Source organism: Toxotes jaculatrix, chromosome 4, assembly GCF_017976425.1.
Source record: "Toxotes jaculatrix isolate fToxJac2 chromosome 4, fToxJac2.pri, whole genome shotgun sequence".
In the NCBI taxonomy this organism is placed as follows: domain Eukaryota; kingdom Metazoa; phylum Chordata; class Actinopteri; family Toxotidae; genus Toxotes; species Toxotes jaculatrix.
In genome coordinates, this window is record NC_054397.1 from 5,872,743 (window position 1) to 5,887,523 (window position 14,781).

The following is a 14,781-nucleotide window of genomic DNA, read 5'->3' on the forward strand; positions in this document are numbered from 1 at the left end:
ATGATTTCTTCCAAACAAACGAACTTTTGACTCAAAGATGAGGCTGGGTAACAAACTTGCAGTCTGGAAGTAAAATGCACATCAGGAATGCCGGCCTCCTATGTTCTCATGGCAAATCATGGCAAACTGGTGTGTTTTTGATATGATTTTAAAAAACTAACCAACAAACGAAAAGATTTAGCATTTAAAGGTGTATATTATATCTCTTGGTATCTTTCATATTATAGTTACACACGTAAACATGCATAACATGGATAAGGCTAGTGGAAGCAATTTCAGATTTTGCAGGGCAATGAAGTTTTATCTAAACTCAATCCCTGTGATTATTTTAGGGGGTTTTGCCTTCGTGCTTAGTTGGAGATTTCATGATATATTCTAGATGACTGTCTTGCCATGTAAGACCGTCTGTACCACATAAACCTCCACTGCATCTTCGTTATCGTGGCATCAGGCATCATGGTAACCCAGGTGATTTAAGAACAGAGAAAGGTGGCAAATCTTATACACTGATCCAGAGCGCTGCTTTTCATTCCATTTTTCCATAGCATGACAAAATGTGGTCACACTACTGGTGTATTCAACAGATCAGGGATGTATATATGGTTGGAAGGAACAATTACTTTAAATGATTTTTTTTTTCAGTTAGTCATTTAGTCTATGTAACACAGTTTATACTTTATGAAACCAACAGTCAAAAACCAAAAGATGTGCAGTTTACAATTATATTGAAACAGAAGAGCATCAAATTCTAACATTTGAGAAACTTGAAACACAGAACTCTTTGCACTTTTGCCTAATAAATGACTATCAAAATGTTAGATTTCCTATCAACTGATCAATTAAGTGATTAATTCTTTGAGAACTGCTGTACCTGTATAATTAACTCAATGGCTGTGATCATGTCACTCAAGCTGGATTCTGACCGGAACTGATAATTCCCTTTATTATAACGAACCGAACACTAAGACAGAGCCAGGTAGTAATGATTTTGAATGTTTATTTAAAGTTATTCCCACTGCACAACCCCTCCCTGTGTGAAAGCCTAGTCTGAAAGGAGGAGGATACAGGCCACTATAGCGCCACATCAACACATTTATTAACAAGGCTACTTGTTTAGTCACAACAGCTCCATCCCCCACTGGTCTGGCACTCTGTGCTGCCCAGTGATAACACACTAGCATGGTGAGGCTAGTTCAAAAACAACCCCTGGAGCAAGAAGGTCCAATAAGAGATGTGGCTGAGGTTAGAGTGAGTGACTCCAATTGATGAATAGAAAAAAGGAGGCAGTTTTACTAATTATCAAGTTCCACAAAGAGAAAAAAATGGGGCAGATGATGGTGAGAGACAAAGAGAAAATATTCAACACGAAGTATCCCCTCTTGTCCCGTGATGAGGCTGCTGATCCGCAAGGCGTGCTTCGATGATGTCGCTAATGTTGAAGGTTGAGGCTTGTGATCAACCTCAAGATTCACAGAGTGGTCGTCGTCCTTCTCCAATCAATGACGCAGTTCCTCTCTCCTCCTTCCACACAAAAACGGAATGACTGAGAAAAAAGAGAGAACAAGTTAAATACAAAGCGAGAATGTGAGTGCGTACTCCTGTTCTGGGCCATATATTTATATATAATAAACCAAAAGGGGGTTGTCACGCTTAAAAGCTCAATTCATTAAACAATGGAGATGCAGAAACGTGGCTAATTTTGTTGTCTGAGAGACGTTTTTAATTTATAGATATCTCAAAAGCTTGGCACATAAAACTGAACTGAAACCCTTTAACAAGGCCTAATTTGAAGTTTAGATAGGACCAGCAACTGGCCGCAGACTACACAATCAAGTTGTTCAAATAAATCATAATTGTGCCTTGGACCTTTCAAACTATCTGAATGTACTTTAAGTACGCAGGTGTTACCTGCGTAGGGGACTACAGATCTCCAAGGGGAATGATTTCTTCGTTGATAAAAAACTCAATGGTCTCCTCCTCCCAGTCATCCACATTGCTGTCCAGCTCATCGGTGTCCACTCCTGGAACACACGGGAAAAGAAAATGTCAGGGATTTTCTTAATTAAAAGTAAGGACTGTCGAAGGAAGCAAGTAAAGGCTTAGGAGTATAAAAGTGAGAGGTCGCACCTCCCCTGAGCTCGAGGCGGATGCTCTTCTGTTCATGATAGATCTGCAGCGCCGCCTCCCTGTAGCGACGGTAGTCCTCCATCATGGCCCTGCGCTTGTCCACCAGCTCCTACTCACACACAGACACACAACAACATTCAGCACATTTTTTTTTCTGCAATTAACAACAGGATCATCCTTGTGCAGCTTGTTTCATTTAATCACTGGAATGATTGAGTTAAATTTTATTTAGAAAACTGTTCTGCTTCAAAGCAGTTTCAGAGCTTCTAAGTAATAGTTAAAGAAATGGAACGGGTCAAACCTTGGAAGCCTTGGACTGGCTCAGACGATCCTTCTGCTCAAAGATCTTTGAGTATTTCTTAAGATCCTTCTTAATCATCTGCAACAGAAAGAGGGATGTTTACTGTAAAGCAAGACTGCACAGCCACAAATCAAGGGCATGATTTGTCATGAAATAACAAAACAGGATGTTGTAGCTGTGAGCCTCAGGTCAGGATTAGAATCAGGAGCCACAGTGCAGCTCTCATACGAGGTGTCAGAAAAGTTAAGTTTGTCATCACTGGCTCCACACACATATACTTTATAATTACACCGTGTACATATAAATATAAATATAAATATAGATATATGATACCTTGATCTGTTCTCCACTGAGCAGGGTAGGAGGTCTGGGTCTCCAGAGCAGCTGACAGAAGCGGTCCTTGTTGTTCTTCTGAAGAAGACGGCCCTGGAACGTCCACAGCCAGTATGCATTGTCCACCTAGACACAGGAACAGGCCAGGGTCAGTAGGACTTTCAACCCATCAAGGGAGAACTCGTCTGGGGAGTAGCAGGAGCAGTGTGTACCTTGTGACTCCACCAGGAGACGGAGGTGACGACATAGCGACCGGTCGGGTCCCACTCCACGTCAGAGGCCATGTAGTGCTCTGCTATGTTCATCATGGTGCAGTCTGACGTGTCCACGAAGGCAAGAGCTCCGTTCATACTGCACACAGAGAGAGAAAGAGCGAGAGAGAGAGAGGAGGTTATAAACACACACACACACAGGGTTATAAACACACACACAGAATTATATAATTTGCACAAGTGTAAATATATAATTCTGTGAGCCTCAGATCAGAGTTAGAATCAGGAGCTTAAGCTCTCATACGAGGTGTCAGAAAAGTTATTTAGTTTGTCATCAGTGGCTTCTTGTGTTGGTGTCTCACACAAATGCAAACACTCTCTCACACACACACACAAATGTAACTGACCTCCTGAGTCCAGCCAGCACCATAAACTGTCCCTGGGGGCTCCAGAAAATGCTGTTGGCCTGCTGCTTGTCAAACATCTCTGTTGACAAAGGACACAGTGGCACATTGAGTGAAAGTTTATGGGCTGTCCTTGAGTGTGCAAGACATGTGTCAATAGGACAGTTAAAAAGTGTGTCCCATCTACTCACTTATGAGCTCAATCTTGCCGTTGTTTTTGACATGATAGAAGGAGGCGTTGATTCTGGGAGACTCTCCGTGGAGAACAGCAAACTTGCTGCCATTGGGCTCCCATGCAAAAGCTATGATGCTTTCTGGAAAGGCAAACACAATCAACAGATCAGGGTTCTGTTTTCAACAGGAAACAATCACCGTTACTTTGTGTGCTTCTCATCTTCTTACCCTTCATCTCCACCACATCAACAGGAACCTGCTTCTCTCTCATGCGGAAGATTTCAAAGTTGGTAACCACACCCTGAAAAAGACAAAAAAGGAAAAACAAAACACATTTAGTATTAGAATTTTTTTAAACCAGTCAGCTTCCACCTATTCCCCTTCTTTCTTTCTCTCGCCCTCTGTGTACCTGTGTTCCTTTAGGAGTCCTGTCCACCTTCACACACAGGTAATCTCCATTTCTCTGCCAGTGCAGTTTGCAGTCAACAACGTTGAAGAGGTTGCGGACCCGAATCTCCTGACGGGAAGGCATCTGCATCAGAGTCACTCTGGCTGGGATGTCTTTGTCCTCAGGTACCCAGAATGCTATGATGTTGTCACCAGGAGACCATGAGAAGTCCCTGTAGATACAAACAAGCAGGTTCTTGTCAAAACAGCCATACAGAATGCTCTCACAACTGAAGGCATGTAATTGTAAGAAGCAAATCATGAAATCATTATCAAGGACTCTTACTTGATGCCACTAATCTTGAGACTCTTCTTGTCGAGCAAGCCCATAGACTGGAGGGAGCAGAAACATGGCTTTAATGTCACCTGCACACGTCACATAAATACAACTACATGTTTTCTGTAAGTCGACTTACTGGAGTTTCATAGATGCTCAGCGTGTCTGGGGTCATCCTGGCAAAGAACTTTCCATCGTGACTCCACCTGAAATCAAATACAGTAAAAAAAAAAACATTAGAGAACATTCAAATAGCACAACAATAACAAATGAAAAAACTGTGAAGAGAAACAAGCAGTGAACTGACTTAAATATGGGCCAGTGTGCAGAGCTCTCGCAGTGGAAGCCTCTCTTCTTCTGTCCGGTCAGAATGTCCCAGATGATGATGGCCTGTGGGTCCTCCTTGGTGTCCATCAGGGGACTGAAGGTCACCACATACCTGCACGACATCACAACCACACATGAAGCGTCCGACACCTCAGAAGCTGCACAGTTCATCCAACAATATTCATCATTTGACAGGTCTTCACTGTGCTGTTTCTGTACATTAACTGCCATCTTGTGCCAGAACCAGGTCATTGTCATAGACCGTTAAATACACAAGACCACATGATGCACACGGTTAACTGTAAATAATTTTTATTTTACATGATATTCTATTTGTTTTCCTTCTAAATAAAAAAAATTACATTAAAAAGGCAATTTGTAAATTTAGTTTTAAAACTACATCTTTCCATTTCCAGGACAGAAATACTGATAAGTAATGATCAAATATTAAAATACTGCCTGAAATTTGGTTCTTTTTAAATGGCCTGCACACTGATGAACAGAGGTACGAAGTGGAAATGGGAGTATGTTTCTGTGCATTTCTTTTTTTGCATGGCACGAGAATAAATTTAAGTATATTTCATCATTACAGTTTCAGATTTGTATTCAAACAGCTACTACAGCTAACTTTATCAGGTAACAAAGCCTGAGTGCTGCTAAGCAGTAATGTTGGTTACCTCTCACATGGTGAGAAGTCGATGAGGGACACGCCCTGATGGCTGAACCTCTGAATCTGTTTGAACTTCTCGCCGCCCCACAATGCAATGCCCCGTTGGTGGAACGTGGCCAGATAGGTGCCTTTAGGAGACCAGCGGACGTATGTCTCTGTCCAGCGCTGCATCAAGAAACAAAAACATTATTTAGTCTGAAATCCAACCAGTGCTGTTGAATAATGTTTAATAAGACTCTTTTTAAGTTTGACATTTCCCAGTAAGATAAACTACTTACTGCTCTCTCTTCAACTGTGATTGGCTCCTTGGCGTCATTGGAAAAAATGGCGGTCCTCTCTCCAGCTTCATAGATCACACTGTACTGGTCACGACAGTCTGGGTCCTCAATCCAGTGGCGCATGTTACCCTGAACACACAAGATAAGCACGCAGAGTTAACAGACATTAAAGCGTTCTGGCATTTTATTTAGTTTATTAATATTCGGTGGCCAGTTTTAAAGGGGAGAACAACCACCCTGTGCATTAAGAGCGGCATCTGTTACAGCAAACACTCACAAAATCTTTGAAAGGCTGCTTTTCTGGAGTTTCCCACTCATCACTGATGTTCATGTACCTGAGAAAATGAGCACACAACATTAATCTTCATGTATCCACATCCATGCGCATTTATATTTACAATTGTGGCATGTCTGCCTGAGACTGGACACTCACTTGTCAAAATCAGTGAAGAGGTTGACCCTGAACGTGTGCTGTTTGTCGAGTTTGTATCCGTCGGCGTTCTTCACTGCCTCTAGGGCCTGAGTAGGAGCAGCATACTCCAGGAAGATGTACCTATGTGAACAAAATGTATGTTTAATATCTTATGTTCAAAATTAAAGCAACAGAAAAGGCATAACAGAGTAGAGACGAAATGACATAAGTGAGACAACAGGATCATACCCTTTAGTCATGCCATCAGCCTCTGGGTAGAACTCAGTGGTGATCTTGCCAAACTTGGAGAAAATCTTGTGTATGACATTCTTGAGTTTCTCCAAACGTTCTGGGCCCACCTGTGGAACATTGTCCACCACCACCACCGAATCAATGCCATCAGCCTCCTGGGGCTTCTCCCTCAGGATGTCATCCAGGAGCTCTAAAGAGAAGAGAAAAAGAGGGGCACATCAGGACAGGCAGCAGCAACATTCGTCTCTTATCTGATGTGTCTATGGGCCAAGGACTCTTAAATTGAAAACTACATAAGATCACTGACATCATTTTTTACTATACTTTTCCAATCTGATTGCCCCAGTGATGGTACACTATGGCAATATTGATTAGTCAAATAATAGTGAGTGATGTGAGTATTTGCTGCTTTGTCATATATGATAGTAAATGAGATGTCTTTGGGTTTTCGTTGGATTAAAAAAAAAGCTATTACAAGACATCACTTTGAGCTCTAGTTTTTTTTTTTCATTCTAAAGATGAAATATTAGAGAAAATTATCAGCAGAGTAATCAAAAATGAAAATAATTATTAGTCGCAGCCCTTGATTCAATGGACACATATGCTACAGCTTTTAATTACCATTAAGTTGAACCAACTCCCTTCTAGATCAGTTTCTACAAAAGCTGAATGTTATATATAAGTGATCTTATAGAGACGTCAACTGAACTGATTACTCATTTTGCTGAGGAATTTCAAGAAATCCGTCCGGTCTGTTTTGGGGACGGAAGGCCATAAAACACATACAAAGCATCTTAGTAAAAGGCAATACAACGGTGAAACTGATGTGCAGTGCAGTTCACGTTTTATCTGCATGGTTGAGGGGCATTAAGGAGCCAACTCCCCTCCACTTTGACGGTAGAATTAACGTTACACTGATGTGAAATATATTTTTTATTACCAGCTGCTTCACGCAAACCACGGACTGCAGGGTCGCAGTAGAGGTCTTGACCTGAATTACTTAAATCCTCAAATACTAGAAAATATTACCGGTTAGCTTCGCCTTTCTAATGTGCAGTTTAAATTACCCAAATGACAGCGACAAGGCCACAGTGAGAGGTTGTCTTGGGTCTGGGTGAGGCTCCAATGGGCGTTCAATGAAAGTGTGATAACATAGGCAACTGTTAGCTTGATTTAGGAATACTTATAAGAAAAATGACTGGCTACTTTTACTAAATCCCTGAAGGCAAAGTGATAGCTAGCTCCGTAGCATCTGTAAAACCATCACAGTTGAGCCCGTCAGTGCCGCTCCTAGCTAATTGTTAGCACCAGGCCAGAAAGCCGGGGTATTTCCTACTGCCGCTCACCCTCATCCTCGATGTCATCCACGAAGTCCTCCGGGTCGCTGAAGGAAGGCTCTTCCTCTTCGTACTCGGGGTCGTCCACCATATCCACCGTATCTTGCATTTAACAGGACTACGCGACGGATTTCTCGCTACAACGGAGCAAAAATCCCACAAACGAAGAGGCTGGTGGTTTTCAGCCGGTGTGGCACCATGTGCGACTACGTGAAAATGGACGATGTGACGGAAACGTAACACCGGAACCTGATCGGGCGAATGACGCGCTGCGTGGAAAAAGTAAAGTAGCAAAACATGGGGACCGTCGGTATGTGGCGCTAGCATATGCAATTTAGCCCATCCACACGTGTAAGGATCGGCAAAACGGCGCCGCAGCCTTTGTTATAACTCTCACATTTTACACTGAGAGAAGAAAGAAGAGGGAAGTCACACGCCGGTAAATCCGAAACTGTTTCCCGCGAGATAGACGAGTAGAAAAACTACAAGAAAACAATATTTTTTTAAGCTAGCGTATACGACAAAATTTAGCTATATTCCATCTATATTTCCAGATATATGCATGCTTCAATGTAACTTTTAACGCTGAAGTTATTAGTGACCGGTCTGCTGTATAAGCATCCTGAGGGTTTATTAACACACACATAAAGAGGTTAGTACCATGGACAGAGAGTGTGTGTCGCTGCTGCCCCGGGTCTGTGAGGTGCTTGTGGACTCAGGGAAGTCTCTGCCCGATGACACCAGCCTGGAGAAACTGCTGGACTGGTTCACAGGGCTCGGCGAGTCTGGTTAGTACTGAAACTTGTGGGAGAGTTTGGTCATTTTTCATCAGTCCTTTCTTCTTCTCCTGCTGCTTTCCGTACCCCTCAACACCCCCCCAACCAAACTGTGCTGTTTCTGAGATACTGTGTGGACCCTTCCCCAGTTTGTGTGGGACTCCAAAGACTTAAGTTATTGTAGTGAGAAGTTTGGAGAACTGGAGAATCTTAAGTTTCAAAAGTAGCTGTTGGAGTAGCTGTTTGTATATGAGGCTAGATTACCAAACCCATAAGGGCCTCAATGGCTTAAGGTTTACAGAGTGACAATTGATTTCAACAAAAAAGTCCTTTAAAAATACCTCCAGGACTGCTTCACAAGTGGAACATAAACTTTTTATATGTCTAAGGAACTTTTTTTTTTAATAGCATGGTTCACACAGAAATAGGGCTGCCTAAATAATTTTATGTTTAAAGATGAAGCTGCCATTTGTAGTCTGGCAAAAGCAAAATGATAATACAAAATGCACAAAGACTGAGAGGAACAGGGGGATCTCCCTTGAGGTTTATTGCAGCCCTGCATGGATTGATGGATAATGAATGTATTCACTGTCTCATGTCCATTTCTTTCTCCTGATGAAGGGGGATCTCTTCTGGAGGCTCACCCATGTCTGCTTGAATTCATATCCACTGTGGTTTACAAAACATCATCAGACCCTGGTGTCATCTCCTTCACTCTCAAACTCTCCGGCTTAATAGCTGCCACTGAGGATGGCTTCAGAATGCTTCAGGTAGAACTCATGACACCTTGTACTTTTACTCTGTCCAGCCAGCACTGACTATAACCTGACTCTGGTGATCTTCCCCCTGCAGGAGTGCTCTGTTCTGGACCTTGCCTTTAACCATCAGCGCTGGCATGAAGCAGGGTTTTGGGAGGATCCCTGTGTACGGATTGGCTGGATCCAGGGTTTAAGGAGCATGTTGCAGCACTCAAAGGCTCTCAGTTTCTTTGTGCAAGCAGGTGACTCTTCACGTAGGAAATAAGACTCTTCTCATCACACTTTCTATTGTTTAAAAAGACGATTTCATAAACGAGAGTGAAAATTAGGGACTAAAGATGCACTGTAGGCTTAAATTCATAGTTCAGACAGAACATTTTGCCATTTCATAATTTACATTCTGACACATCCTGATACATGTGGTTTTTCTGTTTTATTCTCCAGATTTCATTTCGCTGCTCCTAAAACTCCAGACAGACCCAAGTCTATTTGTTGCCTCAGCTGCCAGTCAAATGCTCGCCCACACCCTGATCTTCTTTCAGACAGTGTGGTCTACAGGATGTACCAGTGTAGATAAGAAAAATGGTGATGACAAGAGGACGCAGGCCTCCATCGCAGACATAGAGCAACCAGGCGTCACCATGGATTCCAGCCAAGACTACACTTCTGTTGTCACGGCAATCTCAGAGTACCTCAAGGAGTCATTAGTTCCCAAAGAACACACACAGCTCCATCAGAGTCTGCAGATCCTCAAACTGCTGGCCCTGCTTCTGGCCCAGGCCAGACCTCGGCTCCGGGACGAGCTGCTCCGAGCAGTTGCAGACTCTCTGGAGGAACTGGTGACAGCAGGTCACAGTCAGCTCACACTGCCACTGATGGACATCATTCTGGCTGCGTACAGGTAGACTGGCTCTCTCATATGGATGCAAACACAATAGAGTAGATCTTTAAAGAGCATTAATGTTTCCTTGAGGCAATTTGGTTTGAAGATTGAAGTCACATAAACAATAAATGCATCAGTACAAATAAAACACAATTCACAAATCACCAAAACCTAAAAAAAGCAACCAGGAGAATGAGAAATAGAGAACAACCATGTTACAATTACAAAAACTAAATGGCCAGTTTACCCTTCTACCCTCTCTCATATTTAACATAGAATTAACATTAAAATGTATAATATGATAAAACTGTATGCATTTTCTTTTTACTCACATGCTGTGTCTCAGTCCCATACTACAGACTAATTGTATACAGTACTACATATGTAGTAATCTTTTAAATTTTTGCAGTTAGTGTAGAAGAAATCAATTTACTACCAGAAAATGGTTTCCACCAGCCAATGGCAATAGTGTACATCTACAGCACATTCCCAAATCAAGTGTTAGTATGCAAGCTAATGTTTTTGAGTACACTTACTTTTGTCGTATTTCCAGTGTGAATATCCCCTACTTAGAATTAACAGAAATAATATGCAGTATGGATTTGGGGCACAGCTGTAGACTAACATAACTGCTGCAGCATAAACATTATGTGAAAAGAAAAAATATCTGCACTACGATGAAACTAAAATCAAGTCACATTTTAATGGGTGGGTTCAGTTTTAAAAGTCTCTCCATGTTTGCGTTATCAGCTCCAGCACTGATGGATGTGTCCCAGACCAACACGTCACCCATCTTCTGTCATCCATGTTGAACATGAACAACCCCACTGACCTCATTCATGCTGCAGCTGCTTTTCTCCGCAGAGGTCCTCAGTAAGCATCTGTTCACAGAACAGCTTCACACTCTCACACTCACTGCTGGTCCAGCCTCACCAGTACAACCTCAGTTTGTAGAGATTTTAACCAGTTTGTTTTCCTGTGTGTCTGTTCAGGGACACTGTCCACACAGCCCGGGCTGTGAGAATACTACTCCTGCCCCTTGATGTTATAACTGGTCAGACCCTACTGGACACAAACACTGCAGGTAACACGCAGAGATATACGTTAAAAAAGCAAACAAGTAAAAAGTATGTTGTTGTGCATCTAATTGACTAATACACTTTCTGTTCCTGCAGTAGAAGAGCATCAGTTTTCAATAGTAGAGCAGCTGAAGACTAAAACCTCCTGCATCTCCATGATCTGTGTCTGTCTGGCAAACTCACCACAGATCACACTCATGGTGAGAGGCATCTCAGAATACAGAAGAGAAAATATACTGTGTTTCTTATGTGTAGCGTCCTAACATCCATTCTCTCTGTCTTTTTTTCCCTCAGCCTCCTGACTTACTCCCTTGTCCTCCAGTTTTAATTGTCACTGCAGTTCTGTCATTGTTAAGGATCTGCGGTGGCGACTCTTGCTCCTCGTCCACCGGCTGTACTGAGGTTTTCAGGAATGTAATCGGCAGTGGCAAAGTTCAGAAATCTGCCCTAGAGGCTCTGACGGGTCTCAGCAGCACCCCAGGTAAAACTTGACCTATTACAGTAGAAACATGTCCTCTTTCCTTCCCAGATCATGTTTCCTTCATCTCAGTAGATATTGCAATGGGACAGACAGCCACAGTTGCCAGCAGCATTCACCTGATTTCAACTGAACTAGGCAACATACTGAGGCGTGAAAATATATACATTTAGTGTATATGAATGAAACTGTAAAATAAAAAATAATGTTCATAGGTATTAAAATAAATTTAACTTAATCAAACAAAGTTTAAATTTGTCTAAATTTGCACATAAACACAAAACGAATGTAAACATAATATTATAATAAATATTTTCCTTGTGTGTGTTTCAGGAGTGAAAGACGAGCTGACTGAGGTTTTCACAGTTCTGATACAATATCTGAACAATCCTGACTCTGACCCCACTGTAAGTTTGTGTGTGTGTATGTCTGTGTCCACTGAACACACATTGCAGTCTGTGTTCCAGTTCATCCAAAGCGTTCGATGGGGTTGAGGTCAGGGCTCAGTGCAGACGAGTCAAATTATTGTACACCAAGCTGGGCAAAAAAATTTCTGTACGGACTTCACCTTGTACATGCGAGTATTGTGTTTCTCAATCCGTTGTTGTCTAAAATGTCATTACATGCTGTAGCATTAAGATTTACCTTAGCTGGAACTAAGGATTCTAGTCCAAACCAAGAGAAACTGTCCCAGACCAAAAGTACACAGCAGGGTTGACCATATACTGTATTTTTGGTCATGTAGGCCATTTACATATGTGGATTATGATTATGTTTCCTCTGGGATTATAGGTCTGAGCCTCCTAACCAGCCTACAATGTTTATATATCTCGTAAGATATTTCACATGGCTTTGTAGCATTAAAATGGCTGTTCCTGTTATTTCTCAGGTACTACACAAGTCCTACCAGGCCTTAGTAAAGTGGATGACTGTGTGTAAAGACCTCTCCTCTTTAACAGACAAGCTCAGACAAGGTAAAGTTAACCAGCCGCCTTCTTTCTGAAGCTCACAAACACTCTTGAATCAACAGGCTCTGCTCTTTCTGTAGCGATATGTTGTGTTAGTGACATTACATTGTGTGTTCATCCCTATTAGACCTCATCGAGGTAGTGAAGAAACGCGTGTGTGACATGCGTTGGGAGGTGAGAGACTCAACTGTGGAGTTTCTGGGAAAACTGGCAGGTGTCCTGAAATCAGCCGAGGAGGTGTGTGATGTGTCTGAGGGTTTGCTTGGCGGCTGCTGTAGCCTTCCTCTCCTCAGGGAGGCACTGCAGGATCCAGAGAGTTATGTGAGAGCCACTGCCATCTCCGCACTGGCACAGACACTAGCACACAACTGGCAGCAGGGGGCAGCACTCACACAGGAGCAGGTGGGCAGAGATTATTTCATACTTGACTCTGAAAAACACAGCGTCATATATTATGGTATTCGCCAGCTGTTGTCAGCTCTCGTTCCCTTTTCTTTTGACTGTTTTTCAGACCCAGTACATTTATATTTCTTTGATTTGGCAGACATAAATGTTGATGTTAGCTGAGAAGGTAGAAGTAAGATTTTGAAATAGAAGAGCTATTTCTTAATAACCTGTATTACATTGCAGATTGATAAATATGAAATGTGTTGGCTGTATTGATGATCCTAACTGTTTGTGTCCCTCCAGACTGACATAGTGAGCCGGCTGCTTGAAATTCTCTCCCAGGACACCGAGGGATTCGCCAGGAGGGCGGCTGTTCGATACTTCATCGCCTGGTTTTCTTCACGCCCCTCACACACATCTGCCTCCCCCTCCTTCGATCTCCTGATGAGCTCTGTGGGCTCAGTCCTCTCTATGGGCAGCGCTGATCTGGACTGGGAAGTCAAAGTTCACACTCTGGAGCTGGCGGAGCTACTGCTGGATGAAGCCTTTTCAGGTCACCGGGCCTACAGGAAGGGCGGAGACACGCATCATGGCCCAGTACACCCGTACTGGGTGGTTTCTGATCGGACTTACACGCCTCACACACACACTGGCACACACACAGAGGGTGTGGATTCAGATTTGGCTGATGTGCTGGACAATCTGGTCAAGCAGGGAGTCATCTCAGCATTGTTGAGTGGTCTGGCTGACTGTGATAGACCTGTGGGGCTGAAGGCCTGTCAACTCCTGATTACACTCAGAGAAACAGTCTGCTCTCCGTCGCTAGAGGCACTGGATGCAACTTCTGCCATGGCAACAGTTGCTAGGGTGTCCTGTGAACTGCCTGGATGGGGCTGGGGGCGGGAGATCAGAAAAATACTGGGGATGAAGAAGTGTGATCGGGCTAAAGAGGCCGACATCGCTGCTCAGGGACATTTCAATGGAGCAGATGTGGCTGATTCTGAACACTGCGGTGAGGTGGGAATGGAAGGAGTAGGCGATGGCGAGGACAGCGTGTGCGTTGGTGTGTGTGAGGTGTTGAGGTCTCTGGGTTTAGACGCGAAGCTCGACATACTGATTCAAAGCAGTGACCACGTCCATAACTCTCCCCTCTCTCTCCTGCAAGACATACTGACTGGGAGTGCTGCACTCACACAAGACACACAACCAGGAGAAGAGGTCATAGTGGACTGTTACTAACACACACACACTGCCTTATGTTGGTTTGTTATCAGTGATGAACACACTCTTAACTCAGGCTACGAGGCCTTATCGTTGCTGTGATATTTTGGTTACTTGAGTCAAGTTTTGAGAATTTCTTAACATTTAATATTACAATTCAGTTAAATAGGAAGCAGGGAGTTGTTGACCTTTCTTGGCTTTCTCATTTTGTGGTATTGAATCTATTGATTTTTAATATATATTGATACAGTGCGGTTATATTTGTCTTTATGTCCAGCAGGGGGCAGTCACAATTCACCAACAGAGTTCTGCACAGGCCTAAAACTGAGACCTGACTGGGTCTGAACCCATGTCTTTACAACCCAACCTGACTGAACCCAGAATCTATATTTTTGCTTTATTTCATCCATTTCTCAGTATTAGTTTAAAGCGATTCAGCTCTAGCTATTGTGAAACCCACTGGGCATCCACACAATGACACCTCGTCTACAGTGGCCACGTAGAAAAAGCAACACGTTAGAAGTGAAGAACCAGTAGCTTCATCCCTGAACGTAGAAAGCTGCGTTGATTAAAAGTGATCAAGCACAGTTGAAATGCGGCCTGTGTACGGGCAGCAGAACTCACCAAACTCAAATCTATTATGTCTACTGAGGTCTGTACCCTTGTCCAGCAAATTTTCT

The 14,781-nt window shown here is 43.0% G+C and overlaps 2 protein-coding genes and 2 non-coding genes across 4 annotated transcripts; 1 reads left to right on the top strand and 3 right to left on the bottom strand.

The window, feature by feature from the left end:
* Positions 1-983: 983 nt before the first annotated feature.
* On the bottom strand, positions 984-7,767 carry eif3ba (eukaryotic translation initiation factor 3, subunit Ba). The gene is made up of 19 exons (XM_041036841.1): positions 7,561-7,767; positions 6,212-6,404; positions 5,984-6,103; positions 5,828-5,885; positions 5,551-5,679; positions 5,280-5,437; positions 4,583-4,714; positions 4,415-4,481; positions 4,285-4,331; positions 3,961-4,171; positions 3,780-3,852; positions 3,569-3,691; positions 3,381-3,459; positions 2,974-3,112; positions 2,762-2,887; positions 2,429-2,506; positions 2,128-2,236; positions 1,909-2,021; positions 984-1,543 (listed from the first exon to the last, which is right to left on the bottom strand). Exons 1-18 carry the CDS (start codon positions 7,658-7,660, stop codon positions 1,921-1,923), a joined length of 2,043 nt encoding a protein of 680 aa, XP_040892775.1. The 5' UTR covers positions 7,661-7,767; the 3' UTR covers positions 984-1,543; positions 1,909-1,920.
* Positions 2,608-2,692, bottom strand: LOC121181435. The gene has a single exon (XR_005894027.1). It is a non-coding gene; the product is annotated as a small nucleolar RNA SNORD60 (small nucleolar RNA).
* On the bottom strand, positions 3,234-3,316 carry LOC121181436. Its single transcript, XR_005894028.1, has one exon. It is a non-coding gene; the product is annotated as a small nucleolar RNA SNORD60 (small nucleolar RNA).
* Positions 7,768-7,980: 213 nt separating the features above from the next.
* brat1 (BRCA1-associated ATM activator 1) lies at positions 7,981-14,776 on the top strand. Its single transcript, XM_041036301.1, has 12 exons — positions 7,981-8,339; positions 8,949-9,097; positions 9,180-9,327; positions 9,530-9,986; positions 10,719-10,841; positions 10,961-11,052; positions 11,144-11,247; positions 11,342-11,528; positions 11,859-11,932; positions 12,415-12,499; positions 12,621-12,895; positions 13,184-14,776. Exons 1-12 carry the CDS (start codon positions 8,213-8,215, stop codon positions 14,117-14,119), a joined length of 2,757 nt encoding a protein of 918 aa, XP_040892235.1. The 5' UTR covers positions 7,981-8,212; the 3' UTR covers positions 14,120-14,776.
* The last annotated feature ends 5 nt before the right edge of the window (positions 14,777-14,781 follow it).